The sequence below is a fragment of the Ovis aries genome, chromosome 15, assembly GCF_016772045.2.
Source record: "Ovis aries strain OAR_USU_Benz2616 breed Rambouillet chromosome 15, ARS-UI_Ramb_v3.0, whole genome shotgun sequence".
Classification (NCBI taxonomy): Eukaryota; Metazoa; Chordata; class Mammalia; order Artiodactyla; family Bovidae; genus Ovis; species Ovis aries.
In genome coordinates this window covers 52,864,519-52,878,854 of record NC_056068.1, presented here as the reverse complement: position 1 = coordinate 52,878,854, position 14,336 = coordinate 52,864,519, and the positions used below count along the sequence as shown (strand labels likewise).

The window sequence follows — 14,336 nt, the reverse complement described above, 5'->3', positions numbered from 1 at the left end:
GATCTGGAAACCAGAAAGCAGCACCCTTGGCAGAGACTGCCAGCCCCTTCTTGGAGTTTGCAGCCCCCCACTGATCCAAGGTTACTGGTAGGGATGCCCATGGGGACAAATCACGGTCCTCCTTTCTCATCACTTGCAGACCATTCCCCAACCCCAGCCTGGGAATGGCTCTCCTGGTTCTTCAAGACTTAGCTCAGGCTAAGGTAGCAATCCCTCTGAGCAGCTTCCTGGCCTCCTTGGCTGTGTTAGAGCTTGCTGTGGGCTCACCCAGCACCCTTGTGCTCCCCTCTGTTACAGCATTTACCTCAGTGTACGGTCAGTGTCTGTTTCCGTGTCTGCCGCCTCTCACCCCAGACTTGCTTCTTGCCCTTAACAGGATCCAGCATGGGGACCCACACAGAGCTCAGAGGTGTTCATGGAATGCATTTTCTTTTCCTTCTTGGGCACAGGTCAGTGGGTTATCTTCCTCCATCTTCCGGAGGAATGATTCAGAGACAAAGGAGAAAGAACAAAGACCACCATCCACACCCGGAGAGGCAAAGAGGACTCAGAAGAAGCCCCCATCTGCCTCTTTCCCCAGGAAGTACCATGGCTATGAGGAGCTGCTGACAGCCAAGCCTGACCCCACCTTCGTTGAGCCAAAAGGTATGTGAGGAGAATGTCTCTAGGGCAGGGAGCCCTCTCCATGACCCAGAGTAAGTCAGGGCAAAGCCAAGGCTGGTGCCAACACTCTTTTCCAGGCCAGGGTGCTATTTTCCATCTGAATGTCTGTCAAAGGGCCCCTGGGAGTGTCCTGGTCTAGAGCCCTACTTGTCAGGACCCCTGGCCTGGACCTTCACTGGCTTTGAGGGAGTCACAGCTGTTCAGAGATTCTAGCCATTCTGGACCTAACTGCTTTGGTTGGAAGTCTCTCCAGGAAGGGTTTAATGAATAAACACCCAGATTAGTCAGATTCCCCAGGTCCTCCCCCAGCCCAGTTAATCCCTAAAGTGAACATCCAGAATCCTCCCTGTTTGGTTTGAGACAAGGGAGGCAGCATCTTCTCCCACCCCTTGTTTTGGATGATGTGTTTTGTATTGGTGCTCAGCTGTGCTCCTGTGGGTGTCAGTCTCTGCAGTGTAACCCTCCGAGGTTAATGGGTTACCTTTCCCCACTCTTGTGCTGTTTTTCCATTAGGACTTGTTCTGTGATACAAGTATATATTGAATGATGGCACCTCTGGCACCACAACAGATCAGGCCAGGATATGAGAACAGTGTCTTCTTGGCTAGAAAGGGTCTTCTTGGCTAGAAAGGGTCTTCTTGGCGCCCCCATCCTTTTACCCAGGGCTGCTATGAAATGGGGAATGAAGAAGTCAGGGGAGGCATCCAGGAGAAGGGGAATGTGCCTTGACTCGACGTTGTCCTTTTGACCTAGGAATCCAGAAGAATGCACAGGCCTTGCAGCACATGTTGAAACACCCGCTTGTGTACCGCTCCAGCAAGCCCAGGCTGGATACTCTGCAGAAACACTATGTTCCCAAGGAGAAGCGGGTAAGCCTCCACCTCACTGTGCATGTGAACTGCCCCTGTGGACCCTAAGGGACATAAATGGCTGTCACTTGGAACCTCCAAGAGCCACACTTTTCCCTAGTGCCCCCAGTTCTCCCCTGCCTGTTGTTGTGACTGTATGAGGAGGTGAGGCCACGGAAGTCTGTGCCTGTGCTAACACTCTGCTCTCTCACCTCCTGTCAGACCCGGAGGATCCCTGTTCCGCCCCAACGGAAGACTCGAGCCCAGCTGCTGGATGACATCCTCATTCGCATGCGGGCCACCCAGAACATTACAGAGGTGCCACTAGGTATGGCTCAGGGCCCCCCGTCCTCATCAGCCAGGCTCTGAGGTCTAGACGTTTACTCCCCTGCTGGGATAAGGCAGAGGGCTTGTGTCGGAGCAGGAAGAGCCCTTTAGAGCATCTGCCCGACCTTCCTGTGTGCAGATGGAGGAACTGAGCTGAGTGAAGCGGAGAGCTGCTTGAAGTCACAGCATGTTTCCAACGGCTTGAGACGGACTCAGAAGGCGATCCCTCTGGCCTTCTAGTGCCCAAGCTGGAGGGACCATCAACATCCTCTTCCCACTCCATCCCACTTTATGGGGGAGCTCTGGACCCAGTCCCTGCTGCTCTGGGATAGGTGGGACCCCAGGTGACCTGGGTGTCCCTCCTGGCTTTTCTCCCTATAGGAGCCGTCCTGCGCCAGCGGACAGAGCAGCGGCTGGTGAACCAGAAGCAGTTCCTGGAGGCCAAAAAGCTGCTGAAGGAGTTCCGTGCACGCTACCGGCGGCTGGTGCGCTGCTCGCTGCGGTCAGTGTTTGGGACCACAGCACCGCCCCAGGCCCGCCCGGCACTGAGTGGGAGCCAGCCTCAGTTGGGCCGCTTCCTCGAATTCATGGATGAATTCTACCAGGAGCCCACAGCCAGTGACTTGAAAGGCTAGGGCTGTGCACAGGGCCATGGGTGCCAACTAGCCTGTGCCCTGCACCCTTCACAAGGGTGCCACACCCTTGACCGCTCCTTGGGACAGGTTCAGGTCTCCAAGCTCTGCTCAGCCTTGCTTGCTGGCCACAGAGAGTGGGGAGCTGGTCAGGACCTCCCCTTCCTGGGCCAAGCAGGAATCAGCACCTTGTCCAACAGCAATAAAGAGTGAGTGCATAGAGCAAGGTAGCCCTCATTCCTTTCTGGAGCCTGGGCCAGGTTGTTCTATTGTGGGAAAGAAGCCCCAGCTGATACACATCCTTAAGAGTCCCATGGGAAACCTGCCCGAGTCACACAGGTGATAACAGTGTAATCCCACAGAGCTGGGGTAAGCACTAAGACACAAAATGGTTGACGAAACAGAAAAGCAGCACAGAATCTTAAGGCTCAGAGAGGTTAACTTGCCCACAGCCAAGTGTGTGTGTGTGTGGCGGGGGAGGCGGGGGACAGGTCCAATAGTGTGTGTTGGGAGCAGGGCTCAGGTGCAAAACTGAGGCCTCTAGGACCTTGAAATCCTTGAGGCTCTCTCTGTTGGGTAGCCTCTTCCACTGTGATGGCAAATGGAAGGGAGAAGAGGATTGGGGATTTCCTTGTTAGATGGATATCACCACAAAGTTGGGACAAGTTGAGGGAAGGGCTTACATGGAGTTTCCCAAGGTCTTCTAATCCAGGATATAAACCAAAGTCCCATGTGCAAGTACAGGGGGACATGACTCTAAAACTGGATTGTGGACTGTGGAGTGTGCAGGGTCAGCCTGGATGCAGGGTAAGTAAGCTGGTCAAAGCAGCCTAAAGGGTTGCTCCATTCTTGTGCATGCAGTCCTCCACACCTGCTGCAGAGGAGAAGGCCACTGGGGCTGAATTCTGGAGAGTGCACTTCGGGACGGACACTGGGTGTGACCTAGTCACCTGGCCAATGACTGCTCCTTAGACTGCTCTCCTAGAGGTGCCTACAAGTCAGACCTGGCCTATAGTTCCTGGGGTCCAGGAAGTGGTGGCATAGAAATGAAGGATCCACAGCAAGGCACTAAGTCTCACAACCTAAGGTGTAATTAAGGCGATTACAGAAGTAGTCTGGTTGCCACAGGTCTGTGGTGCAGTGTCTGCTGTATCCCAAGTGTGAGACTATTAGGACACAAGTGTTTGCACGCCATCATACTCAACCACAGCCACAAATGGGGCCAGACACATATTTACACCAAGCTGTGTCATACCAGACATACACATTCAAGTTCAGACAGTCTCACGCACGATCACACACACTCTCATAGACATGCCAAGTTCCGAAGTCAGTTCCATCTCACTCACACAGGCACTGGGACCAATTCAGGTAATACCTACAGTGCTACCCTCCACGGCACTCCTGTGCTGGGGCCTGTTGCTGAATTGCCACGTTGGATCACCTAGGCCCAAAACCACCCTTCTGCTAACGTTAGGAAAGAGAATCCACCCCAACATTCATGTAAACCTCACTAGGTTCGAATTCAGATCTGGGATGCTCCCTTCAGCCAGAAACACCTATCAAACCATAAGCTCATAGGCCTGAAAGGCTCCTGAGAACATGCTCGCCCAGCTTCAAGGCAGGAAGTCTCTTGCCGTCTCCCCAGCAGATCACTCAGTTTGTGCTTGCACATCTAGTGACAGGGAGCTCATTCCCTCTGAAGGCTGTCCCTTCCTTTGTTGGGAAAACTAGTGGATGGCTCAAGTCATTGGGCTAAGCATCTGCTCAAGTCCCTCAGTAATCCTAACTCTGCTTTTTGGCCCAGAGCATATCTGCTCTCTCTGCCCAGTCAGGCCAGTCCTTTACCTGTATGAGACTATCCTGAAGAGGCTATACTTATCTAGATTAGATGCTCTTACCTTTCTGTTATTCCACATGGATACCATCTGAATAAACTGGTTTTCCTATCATTTTGAATGCTGAAGCAAGACATTCCAATATGGGGCATCTTCTAAAGCAAAAATGGCACCAGAACTCATATACAGTCTACACTTAGCTCAGATTTGCCTGAGATTGCTCTCCAGAGATAAGACTTTGACTAGAAACAGAACATTCATGAGTTTGCTTTACTGTATTCTCAACTTGGGCCTCTCCTCAGCCTGGCAAACCTGCATTGAGGAATGCACTCTAGTACTGTTCAAATAACACATCATCCCACTTGGTCCTGTGTGGGCAGAAGCATTCCTGATAGGCATGCCCTGTTCTGAGTCCTCTTTGTCAAAACACTCTTTCTGAAGAGTTGGAAAGGAGGCATCTAGCAGCGGCACTGCCAAGGATCCAGGCCCCTTCTGTACTCTACTGCAGACAGCAGGTTGAATAAAACCAAAATCCAAACTATTTTTTTCCTGGGTGTAAGGGCCTAAGGCCTTAAGGATAACTGTACGGAGAATGTACATCAGTCACACACTGACAAGAAAATCCATTAGTTGGCACTTGAGACAATCATATTTCCCTTACATAATTATCCATTCTCACTGGAACTTTTAAGGTTCTGTTGGAGGTTAAGAGTTGAACCACTGAGCAAAATCCCCTGCCTCTGGTGGCACAGCATGGGGAGAATGCAGGGCCAATAAGGGAGAATCTGCCACCATCTGGAGCCAGGGCCCAAAAGCTGCTCTTGAGCTCTCACGGCTTGATCTTTGAGGAGTACACTCCCTATTTTTACCCTTTATTAAATGAGAGGAAAGGAAGAACAAGCCTGGCCTTGCCTTGGCTTTGTCCAACTAGTTGTTAAGACCCCAGAAAAGGTAGAAAGGGAGGCACCCCAGTCTGAGGTTGCCTCCTACAACTACTGAGACAAGGCATTAAGGAAGCAATTATTCACAAAGCAAAGTGTGTAAATATTTTTCTTAGGAAAAAAATACTGATAATACATAGAACAATGTGCACATTCAGTCTTGGCACGTTTCCTTCATCCAATATAACCAGTTTCTAAACTGAAGACTTCTGTATATTTATCTTAACTGTGATGACACGTGTCAAGATGCATTTCTGGACCATCTTCGGAGTAAAGCCTATTCAAGCAGCCTCTTTTCCGAGTTTTCCACCCCTCAGAAAATAAAAAGCAGACCTGCTTCCTCACTGACACAAGAATAAGTCATTCTCGTTGAGTCACAACATAAGTAGCTGTATTTACTGAAAGCCAAGCCAGATGACCAATCTGTGGGTTGTTAAAAAATGGCTGGCCGAGAAAAATTAAGTCCCTATGGAGTTTTTGATTTTCAAAGAAAAGTGAAGAGCTGACTGTGTTCTAATCCCTGGTAGTTAAAAATGACAGGCTGTTCAGTCAAAATATATCATTTCCCAAGATTTCATGTTCACATTACTCTCACTATGGGGCGGGGCGGGTGGTTCCCTGTGTATTCAAGGGATCTGAGTACATTTTAATTCTATCTGAAAAAAAGCAGGAAGAAAAACCTGTTAAAATAATCATTTGGCTATCTCCTTCATGAGCAAATTGTGTGTGTGTGCAGCTTCGAGGACTTAGAGGACTATTGATTCAGACCTTAGATAACTGTAGTACAAAATATGACACAGGGCACTGAACCCCGAGTTCCTTGTTTCTTAAAGAGAAGGAGGGCATCGGGTGGGATAGTGTGGCTTGGGTAATCCCCATGCCCATTCCAGCTACATAACATTTTGTGATGATGATCCAGCCTTCATTTTTCTTCCCCTCCTCACCAGCTGGCCTTCCATCTCAATGAAAAGCCATGCAAGAAAAAGGAAAAGAATCCCAAGTTGCTGCCAGCTTTGGTGACAGGTCTGGTTCATGGAGAGGTTGGTAGGTTGCTAAGTTGAGATTTGAACCACCTCTGACCATGTCAGTGATCCACAGTCTTCCTCATTTCTTGGGGCTTTATGCTAAAAGCAGCTCCTGGAGAACTCTAATTGTCCTATAATCATGGGAGGAGAAAGATCATTCTCTTCTGGTAAAAGTACTTCAGAAACAGAAAGCAATATTGCAGTCAAGTTCACAGAACTGATGGGGGTATCTAAAATGTCCAAGGGTGCTGGATGGTACCTTGAATGGGCCATCCAAGATCATCACTATGGCCCTTTATGAAACCGTTAACGAACTCTCCAGCCACACATGCATTCAAATACATTCCAGGAGACACTGAGTTTAAGAGCATGGACTGTCCTTTCCTTCTTTATATCCATGACCCAGCACAGGGCTGGCAAAAGTTTGAAACTCAGGAAATACCTGTTAAATGGAACAAAAAGGATGAGCAATACAGCCTTCGGTCATCAGCTTCACCAGTCAAGCCAGTGGCAGCTTTCCATCTTAGTTAGTTTGTAATCACATAGCAATTAATTAAGCAGCTTTAATCTCTTAAGGGCATTTTTAAGAGAAAATGAACAACAACAAAAAAACACAGAAGGCATTCATCACTAGTGCTTCCTCCAGGCAAAAATTTAAAGATTCCATTTAAAAAAATAAATGAAGCCATTTACAAAAGGTTTTCTTGGGAAGCTTCAGCCAGAAAGAATCAACCTTCTAAAAAGAGGCAATTATATGAAAGGGGCCCGGGGCTGGATACATAATCCCCAAACTTGACATCAACCCAACAGGCCCAGATAACTTCTTCCAGCGGATACAATCAATGGGTCATGAACATGTTCCCAAAGTATCTTTCCCACTTGTTAAAAAAAGGGCTTCGAGCCCCTTGTCAGGAACCATGTTTCTTGGATTTCCCATTAGGATGACCTCCATCCTCCAACCTCTCGTAACTTCGCCTTTAATAAGAAAAAACACAATGCATATACACAAGAAACAGAGTAAACAGAACGTGGGAAATTTCTATGGTGAAGCAGATTCCAATGATCTGTGAGAAATGTTTGTTTTGGGAGATAGCGTATCTTTCATTCTAGCTCACAAACCCTCCCCATCATTCTGTTTTCCTTCCGTGTCTTTTTCTCTAAAGAATTCATGTCAACAACTCCATTTGTGGCCAACTTCACAATTAAGCAACAGGGGAGGGGAATTCTTTCAGAAGTGTTCAGGTTTTAGTAGTTAAGTATGGGAAGCCTGTTAAAATACAGATAATATCTTAGTGGTTTTACCCTCCTCCAAAGCCAGGGAGATGAAAGATTAACCCTCCTCCTTCCTTAGCCTAAACTACTTGCCTATGTTTGAAGGACTGCTGCTCAGCTGGAAGTCTGGAAACAACTGTCAGTACCATTCAAGGCTCCACAGTAGGGGGTCACTAAACTGGATTCAGCTTTTGGAATATTCACGTAACAGATTTTCACTCTGCAACCTGATGCTGAAACTTGTTGCTAGTACTAAGCAATTTCTTAAAATGAAAGTATTACTTTGGGGAAATATTTAAAATATATATCTTTTCTATTAAAAATATTCATCTTTTTTTTCCAAAAACTAAAATTAGCTCCAACTGAAAAGTTTTTCAAATTATTGGAGATACAGAAAAAGGTGACAAGTGGAAAAATAAGTGTCTTTGCTACTACCAATGAGACTAGCCTTCCAATAACATTTACTAAGATCAAAAAGGAACTCCATGAAATGGCAGTAACTGACATCTCTGAGGGTATTTAGTAAGTCACCCTCCCTGTCCTCTACAGACTACTGCCAGCTTTTCTATCCTGGGCACCAATATGCCCTCCAGCAGCTTTTGGAGGGCCCATGTTGCTGGGAGGACCTAAAACTGAAGTGGTGTGAAGATGAAGTAATGAGATTGGTGTATATCTTCTAAACACACATCTGCACGTGTGCACGCACAGACACACAGAACACACATGTTCAGGTGAGTGACATTCCCCACCAAAGCAGCCACTGAGGAAGTCCCACGTATCTCAGTGATTACCCAGGTACTTCAGACAGCTCTGGAACTCCTCTGGGAATTGTTTATGAGTTGCCCAAGAAAATGACTGACTGCTTTACAGCTGCACCTTGTTTCTGACTCCAAACCCTCTTGATAACCTACTTTCTGTTCCAAAGATTAAAGAGAAGTAGGGAGGTAAATCTTCTAAGAATCAAAAGTAGGAGATACAGTAAATCCTTTGTGATCTGGATAAGCGAGTTATTGTTCTGGACCTTAGCTTCTGCCTTAGTAAGAGGAAGAAGCTGGAACAGACAACCATTAACGTCCTTTCCAGTTTGAATATTAGATGTCTAGATGTCTCCAGACTATGAGGACAGTTCCAGAAATGTTTTCACCAAAGACAACATCATTGGAAAAACTGTGCAGCATCCAGCTGAGGCCACCTGAGGGGGACAGTGTACACTGGGATATGTAAGATCTGAAAGGCTTGTTAAAATGCTAGTCACATGACTTTATAGTAACAGCTCATACGTGCACAGGGAATGCCAGCCCACCAGAGATTCCCTAAAATTCTATCTTAATCCCTACTCTCAATAAGCCCAGATGGGCAGAAGCACCAAGCACCACCAGAGATGCAAAAGACACACGGTGTCACCTGCTAAGGAAAATAAACCCCAAAGATCCATGGGACTGAATTGACCAGCTGCATCCAGCTAGACACCGTGTTTCCACAGTAGGGAGTCTCAGTGCTGTTCTTGCCTGACTTCTGGGCAAATTTTTTGGATTTTAGAACAACACTGCAGATAACACTTGTCCAAAAGGAGAGTAATAATGAGGTCCAATCATAGTTTATCTAACAGAGTGGAACCCCAGGAAAACAGAAGGCTGTAAACTGGAGGGATGTGGATAACTATACAGTATATGTTTGCACTTCCAGTCAGTCTGCACGTGGATTTTGCACAATCAATATTCAAAGCCCAGCCAGCTTTCTCTAGGCTCCCCTGGTATGTCCTTGGATTGCTGTCCATTATGGCAACCTCTTAAGTGTGGAAAAAATCCATGGGATTTGTTGTCGGGAGACCCAGCAATCAGTCTGGGCTGTGTATGCCCTTAGTAGTTGAGAGAACCTGAACATCTGCAATGCAGTTTCATCATCAAAAACTGGGGCTAATACCACTTACATGTGAGGTCTCCTGAAAAGACCAAATTAAACAATGACTATGAATGTGGTCTGTCGACTATATAGTATTAATTGTTATTTTTTAAAGAAGGAATGTAAATTAACTTTTATAGAAGCATAAAAACTGATTTCATTAGGTATGTTTACTTGAAGCAAAGGTAAGAAGGGGGAACACAATCTTTTTGGATTTGCCAGAGAACTACACTGTTGCACTTCTTCGGAGAAAAAAAAAGATGGAACTAATTTTTATCTGCAAGGCTGATTTGAAACACCACCTGCTGAAAGAAGTCAGGAGGTCTATCAATGTAAGAAGGCATCCCCTTTCTCCTCTGCCATCTAACCCTGGCCACTCTGCTCCTGAATCTCATGCCAAGCAGGTGCTGCCAGATTTGGCCCAGATACCCTAAGGGGTGGGCCACCCTAGGGAGCGAGGAGTGCTTCTGGCCTGGGTCACAGGGAGGCAGAGACGGAGTTCCCTTGGATATAGTCTACAAAGGCCCCAAAACCTCTCAGAATCATATTTGACAGTGTTTTGCCATTAAAAGAAACCCAAAGTGAGAACACTCATTTCTTCAGGGTAAATGATCAAGCTCAAAGACCTCTGAGAAAAACAGGTAACACTGTCCATCAGGTGCTACTTGGCCCCCGCCATGCTGCTGGACCGCAGGAGATACTGATCCACACTTCCTTTTCGCCGACTCACAGTCCGCCTTTCGTTGTCAAACATGCGCTGCAACTGCAGAGCCAGCTGCCGGTCCTCTTCCTCTTGCTGCAATTTCTGCTCCATCTCTCGCAGCACTGGGTCTGTGGGGACCAGACCCACCTCGCCACTGCTTTGTCGCAGTTTCTTAAGGGAGCCATTCTGTTCCAAGTGCTTGGTCTTACAGCGTCTTTTCCTGCCCCGACGCAAGGAAGGAAGTGGCTCATCACCTAGGTTGTCTGCCAGAACACCATTAGGCAGATCAAAATGATTCACTGTCTTCAACTGTTTCTTTGTTTTGAGGACCCCACCCAAAACACTGTTTTTAGGTAGCACTGAGTTAACTGCTGAGATTTTCATAGTTGCTGTTATACAGGTTTTATCTAACTTGGCATCTGGGGGTGACCCTGACCTTTCCAACTGCTCTCTCTCCAAAGAAGTCCCACTGGCCCCCACTGGGAGTTCTGAAGAGCAGCAGGTTTCCAATGGGATCTCAGTGCTCTTTTTATGGTCACTGCCCTGTTCTGCTTTTGTCTGGCTAACAGAGGAAAAATAATCAAGGTCAGGGGCGGTAGATCCTGTACACTCAGAGAGAACTTGCCCACTGGACAGTCTCGTATTTAAAGCCAGAAGAGGCTTCTCCTTGCTAGACTTCGTAACTTCAGAGACCAGTAAGTCGTCCCCTGTTTCTGGAGCCAGGGAGGTGAGGGTGGCTTTTGAAAGGGTCTTTTTGATCTGCCGCTCCTGAAAGATCTGCTCCCACTTTTTGAGGATCCGGGGACTAGCCTCATAAGAAGTCTGCTTCTGCAGGCTTCTGTTTAGGTTGCGGGGTGTTGACTTGATGATGAGGGGACTCAGCACGCGGCCATCAGGGAGCCTCTTGGGAGGAGTACACGGTGAGCAGACAATGGGCTTGAAATGGTTTAGCTCTTCTGAGATGCTGTCGTTACTCTCAGGGCTGACAGAGCGCTCTGGCTTATGTAAGGAAGCCAAGGCTGACAGTGAGCTGAAGGGCAGGCGCTTCTCAACAGTCAGGTCGGGAGCCGAGAGGCAGCGGTGGTTCCGGGTGGATAGCAGGACGCCGATGATGGGGTTGGAGGTGGGGGTCATGGCTGTGGCCTGAAAGAGATGAAAAGACGTATGTATACATACATATATAACCTTTTTCTTCATCATTCCTTCTTGATGGTAGAGGGGTAGAGAAGGGTAAGAAAAGACATAAAGGGTGATAACAAGTCTAAGAAATGTAGAAAATCCCTCATTTAGAGTGCACCCACCGTTTAGAGAAATTCCTACACATGAAACAAATAATGAGATTAAAAACCTTTATGAAAACACCTCATCTAGAATTTTGAAGAAGGTTTTTCTAGGAGGCCTCATTCTACTTATCTTGCTACTAATTCAAACTCTCTTCCTTCACATCTGCTTTGTAAAATTCTCCAACATAATGAGTTTGCCTAGGATCCACTGTGCCTCTTCTCATCTGAAACCGTTCTCTTGTGGCCACGTGCAGGAGGCTATGGGATGGGACGAGAGAGCCCAAGAAGCAGCCTGTGTCTGAGGTCTACCTTGGCTCTGCTGGCTGGGGCTGCTCGGAGTCTGCTCTTTGCTCTGTCCTGACTGGTGTCACTGCAGCTCTGACTCCTTTCCATCTTGGAATTTAGGTTCCTAAAAGAGAATGAAGACAAAGCATCAACCGTAGCCTATGACTGCTAAGGAAGAAAAAGATGACAATCTTGTCTGTGCTTTCAAAGCTATGCAGCTATAACAGAAAATGCATTAATTAACAAAATAAGTCTAAGACCAAATCCTGTCCAAAGAAAGAGTTCTCCAGAGAGGACATCTGGTTTAAGTCTTTGTTTCCAAACTTAGATCCTGCCTAAATAACACAAGACCAATGAGAGCAGGCATTATTACTATCCCCATCTTACAGACAGTGGAAACTGAGTCTTGAAGAGACTAACTAAACAACTTGCCCAGAGGCTCACAGCTGACAAGAGGGGACTGGGCATGGACTCAACTCTGACCCCAGGCCTTGCTTATGACCTCTGACCCATACAGTGTGCTGCTGAGTTGGGCATCCAGGCCTTCCACAGTTGGAACCAAGGCTCAGAGGTTAAAGTGTCTGCCTCCGATGCGGGAGACCCGGGTTCGATCCCTGGGTTGGGAAGATCCCCTGGAGAAGGAAATGGCAATCCACTCCAGTATTCGTGCCTGGAGAATCCCATGGATGGAGGAGTTTGGTGCAGGCTACTATCCATGGGGTCGCAAAGAGTCAGACATGACTGAGCGACTTCACCTTCACCTTCAATGGCTATTTCACTCATGCTTAGAGAAATGTAGGGACACCTCACCTTCCTTCATAGAATGGATAGAAGTCCAGTGGATAAGAATCTGCCTTCCAGTCTAGGGGATGCAGGTTTGATCCCCCTTCAGGGAACTAAGATCTCACATGCCTCAGGGCAACTTAGCCCATGTACTGCAACAAGAAGTCCATGCTCCCCAAGAGAAGCCCCTGTGTGCTGCAACTAGAGAAAGCCCACACATTGCAAGGAAGAGCCAGTGCAGCCAAAAAAGAACTTTTAAAAATAATAGTAATTTTAAAAATAGGATGGATACAATATTAAATCACCTTTAGAAACATTTTTTTTTCCTTTGCTTAGGCCCAGACCTCTTCTCAAGCAATCTAAATCATCCATGAAACAAATATTTAAGCACTTATAAAACACCTAGCAATGCACTAGATTCCCATGTAGGGAGTAAAAATTAAATATGCTCTCTCCCTTAATCTACTACATTTAAGCTTCCAAAGGCCTACATCCTGGTGATTAAGCGTTTTCAAGATCACAAGATTTGTCTTGTGCATTATATTATGATTTTACAATGCAAACCAAAAACCAGAGTAGCTGTATTATAACACTGATCTTACTGGGTAACAGCTCTACTCAACAAGCATTTAACATACACTTACTATATGCCAGTCACCTATGAGCATTATCTGGGCACTGGAAATACAGAAAAGAATGAGGTACAGTCTAGGTCGTCAAGGAATCAGAGTCCAGTGAAGCAGACAAATAATTCAATATAACACAGTTAAATGGTACAGTGAAAAATTATGCCTAATAATTTTGCCTAATAATGGCATAAAAGAGTTATTAATTAATTACGTGGGATGGAGTGAGAACAGGGTTGGAAAAGCCTTCAGTGGCATATGTATTTTAAAGGATAAATAAGAATTTACCAGAAGACAAGGTGGACATGTAGCCATGCAGATGATCCCAAACAGAAATTATTTCCTTGAGTGATTTTACTTAGCTCTGGAATGGGATAGTCATATCTACTCTTTTGAGCAAAAGACTTAAAATTTTATGATAGCAGATTAGTTAAGAGAAAACTTATAAAGGAGGTAATGAGGTACATGTCCTCTCCCAATTTGGGACCAGTCTGTTGTTCCATGTTTAGTTCTAACGGTTGCTTCTTGAGCTGCATACACATTTCTCAGGAGGCAGGTAAGGTGGTCTGATATTTCATGTCTTGAAGAATTTTCCACGGTTTGTTATGATCCACACAGTCAAAGGCTTTGGCGTAGTCAATAAAAAAGTAGATGTTTTTCTGGAACTCTCTTGCTTTTACGATGATCCAATGGATGTTAGCAATTTGATCTCTGATTCCTCTGCCTTTTCTAAATCCAGCTTGGACATCCGAAGTTCTTGGTTCATGTACTGTTAAAGCCTGGCTTGGAGAATTCTGAGTATTACTTTGCTAGCATGTGAGGTGAGAACAGTTGTGCAGTAGTCTGAGCATTCTTTGGCATTGCCTTTCTTAGGGACTGGAATGAAAACTGACTTTTTCCAGTCCTGTGGCCACTACTTTCCAAATTTGCTGGTGTATTGAATGCAGCACTTTCACAGCATCATCTTTTAGGATTTGAAGTAGCTCAACTGGAATTCCATCACCGCCACTAGCTTTGTTCGTAGTGATGCTTCCTATGGCCCACTTGACTTCACATTCCAGAATGTCTGGCTCCAGGTGGGTGATCACACCATTGTGGGTGTCTGGGTCATGATCTTTTTTGTATAGTTCTTTGTATTCTTGCCACTTCTTCTTAATATCTTCTGTTTCTGTTAGGTCCATACCATTTCTGTCCTTTATCGTTCCCAT

General features: G+C 46.3%; 2 protein-coding genes across 11 annotated transcripts in view; one reads left to right on the top strand and one right to left on the bottom strand.

The window, feature by feature from the left end:
* Positions 1 to 2,692, top strand: part of XRRA1 (X-ray radiation resistance associated 1) — a 67,079-nt gene extending 64,387 nt beyond the window's left edge. For all 10 annotated transcript variants that reach the window (XM_027979533.2, XM_027979534.2, XM_012096051.4 and 7 more), the window contains 4 exons: positions 450 to 645; positions 1,417 to 1,532; positions 1,734 to 1,839; positions 2,220 to 2,692. In XM_027979533.2, coding sequence (XP_027835334.1) covers positions 450 to 645; positions 1,417 to 1,532; positions 1,734 to 1,839; positions 2,220 to 2,473 — 672 coding nt within the window. In that variant the 3' untranslated portion in view covers positions 2,474 to 2,692. The remainder of the gene's footprint in view (positions 1 to 449; positions 646 to 1,416; positions 1,533 to 1,733; positions 1,840 to 2,219) is intronic.
* Positions 2,693 to 5,344: 2,652 nt separating this feature from the next.
* RNF169 (ring finger protein 169) overlaps positions 5,345 to 14,336 on the bottom strand; it is a 97,251-nt gene continuing 88,259 nt past the window's right edge. Inside the window, exons 5-6 of the mRNA XM_012096605.5 lie at positions 11,744 to 11,843; positions 5,345 to 11,294 (exon numbers count right to left, since the gene is read on the bottom strand). Of these exons, the coding sequence (XP_011951995.3) occupies positions 10,110 to 11,294; positions 11,744 to 11,843 (1,285 nt within the window). The 3' untranslated portion in view covers positions 5,345 to 10,109. The remainder of the gene's footprint in view (positions 11,295 to 11,743; positions 11,844 to 14,336) is intronic.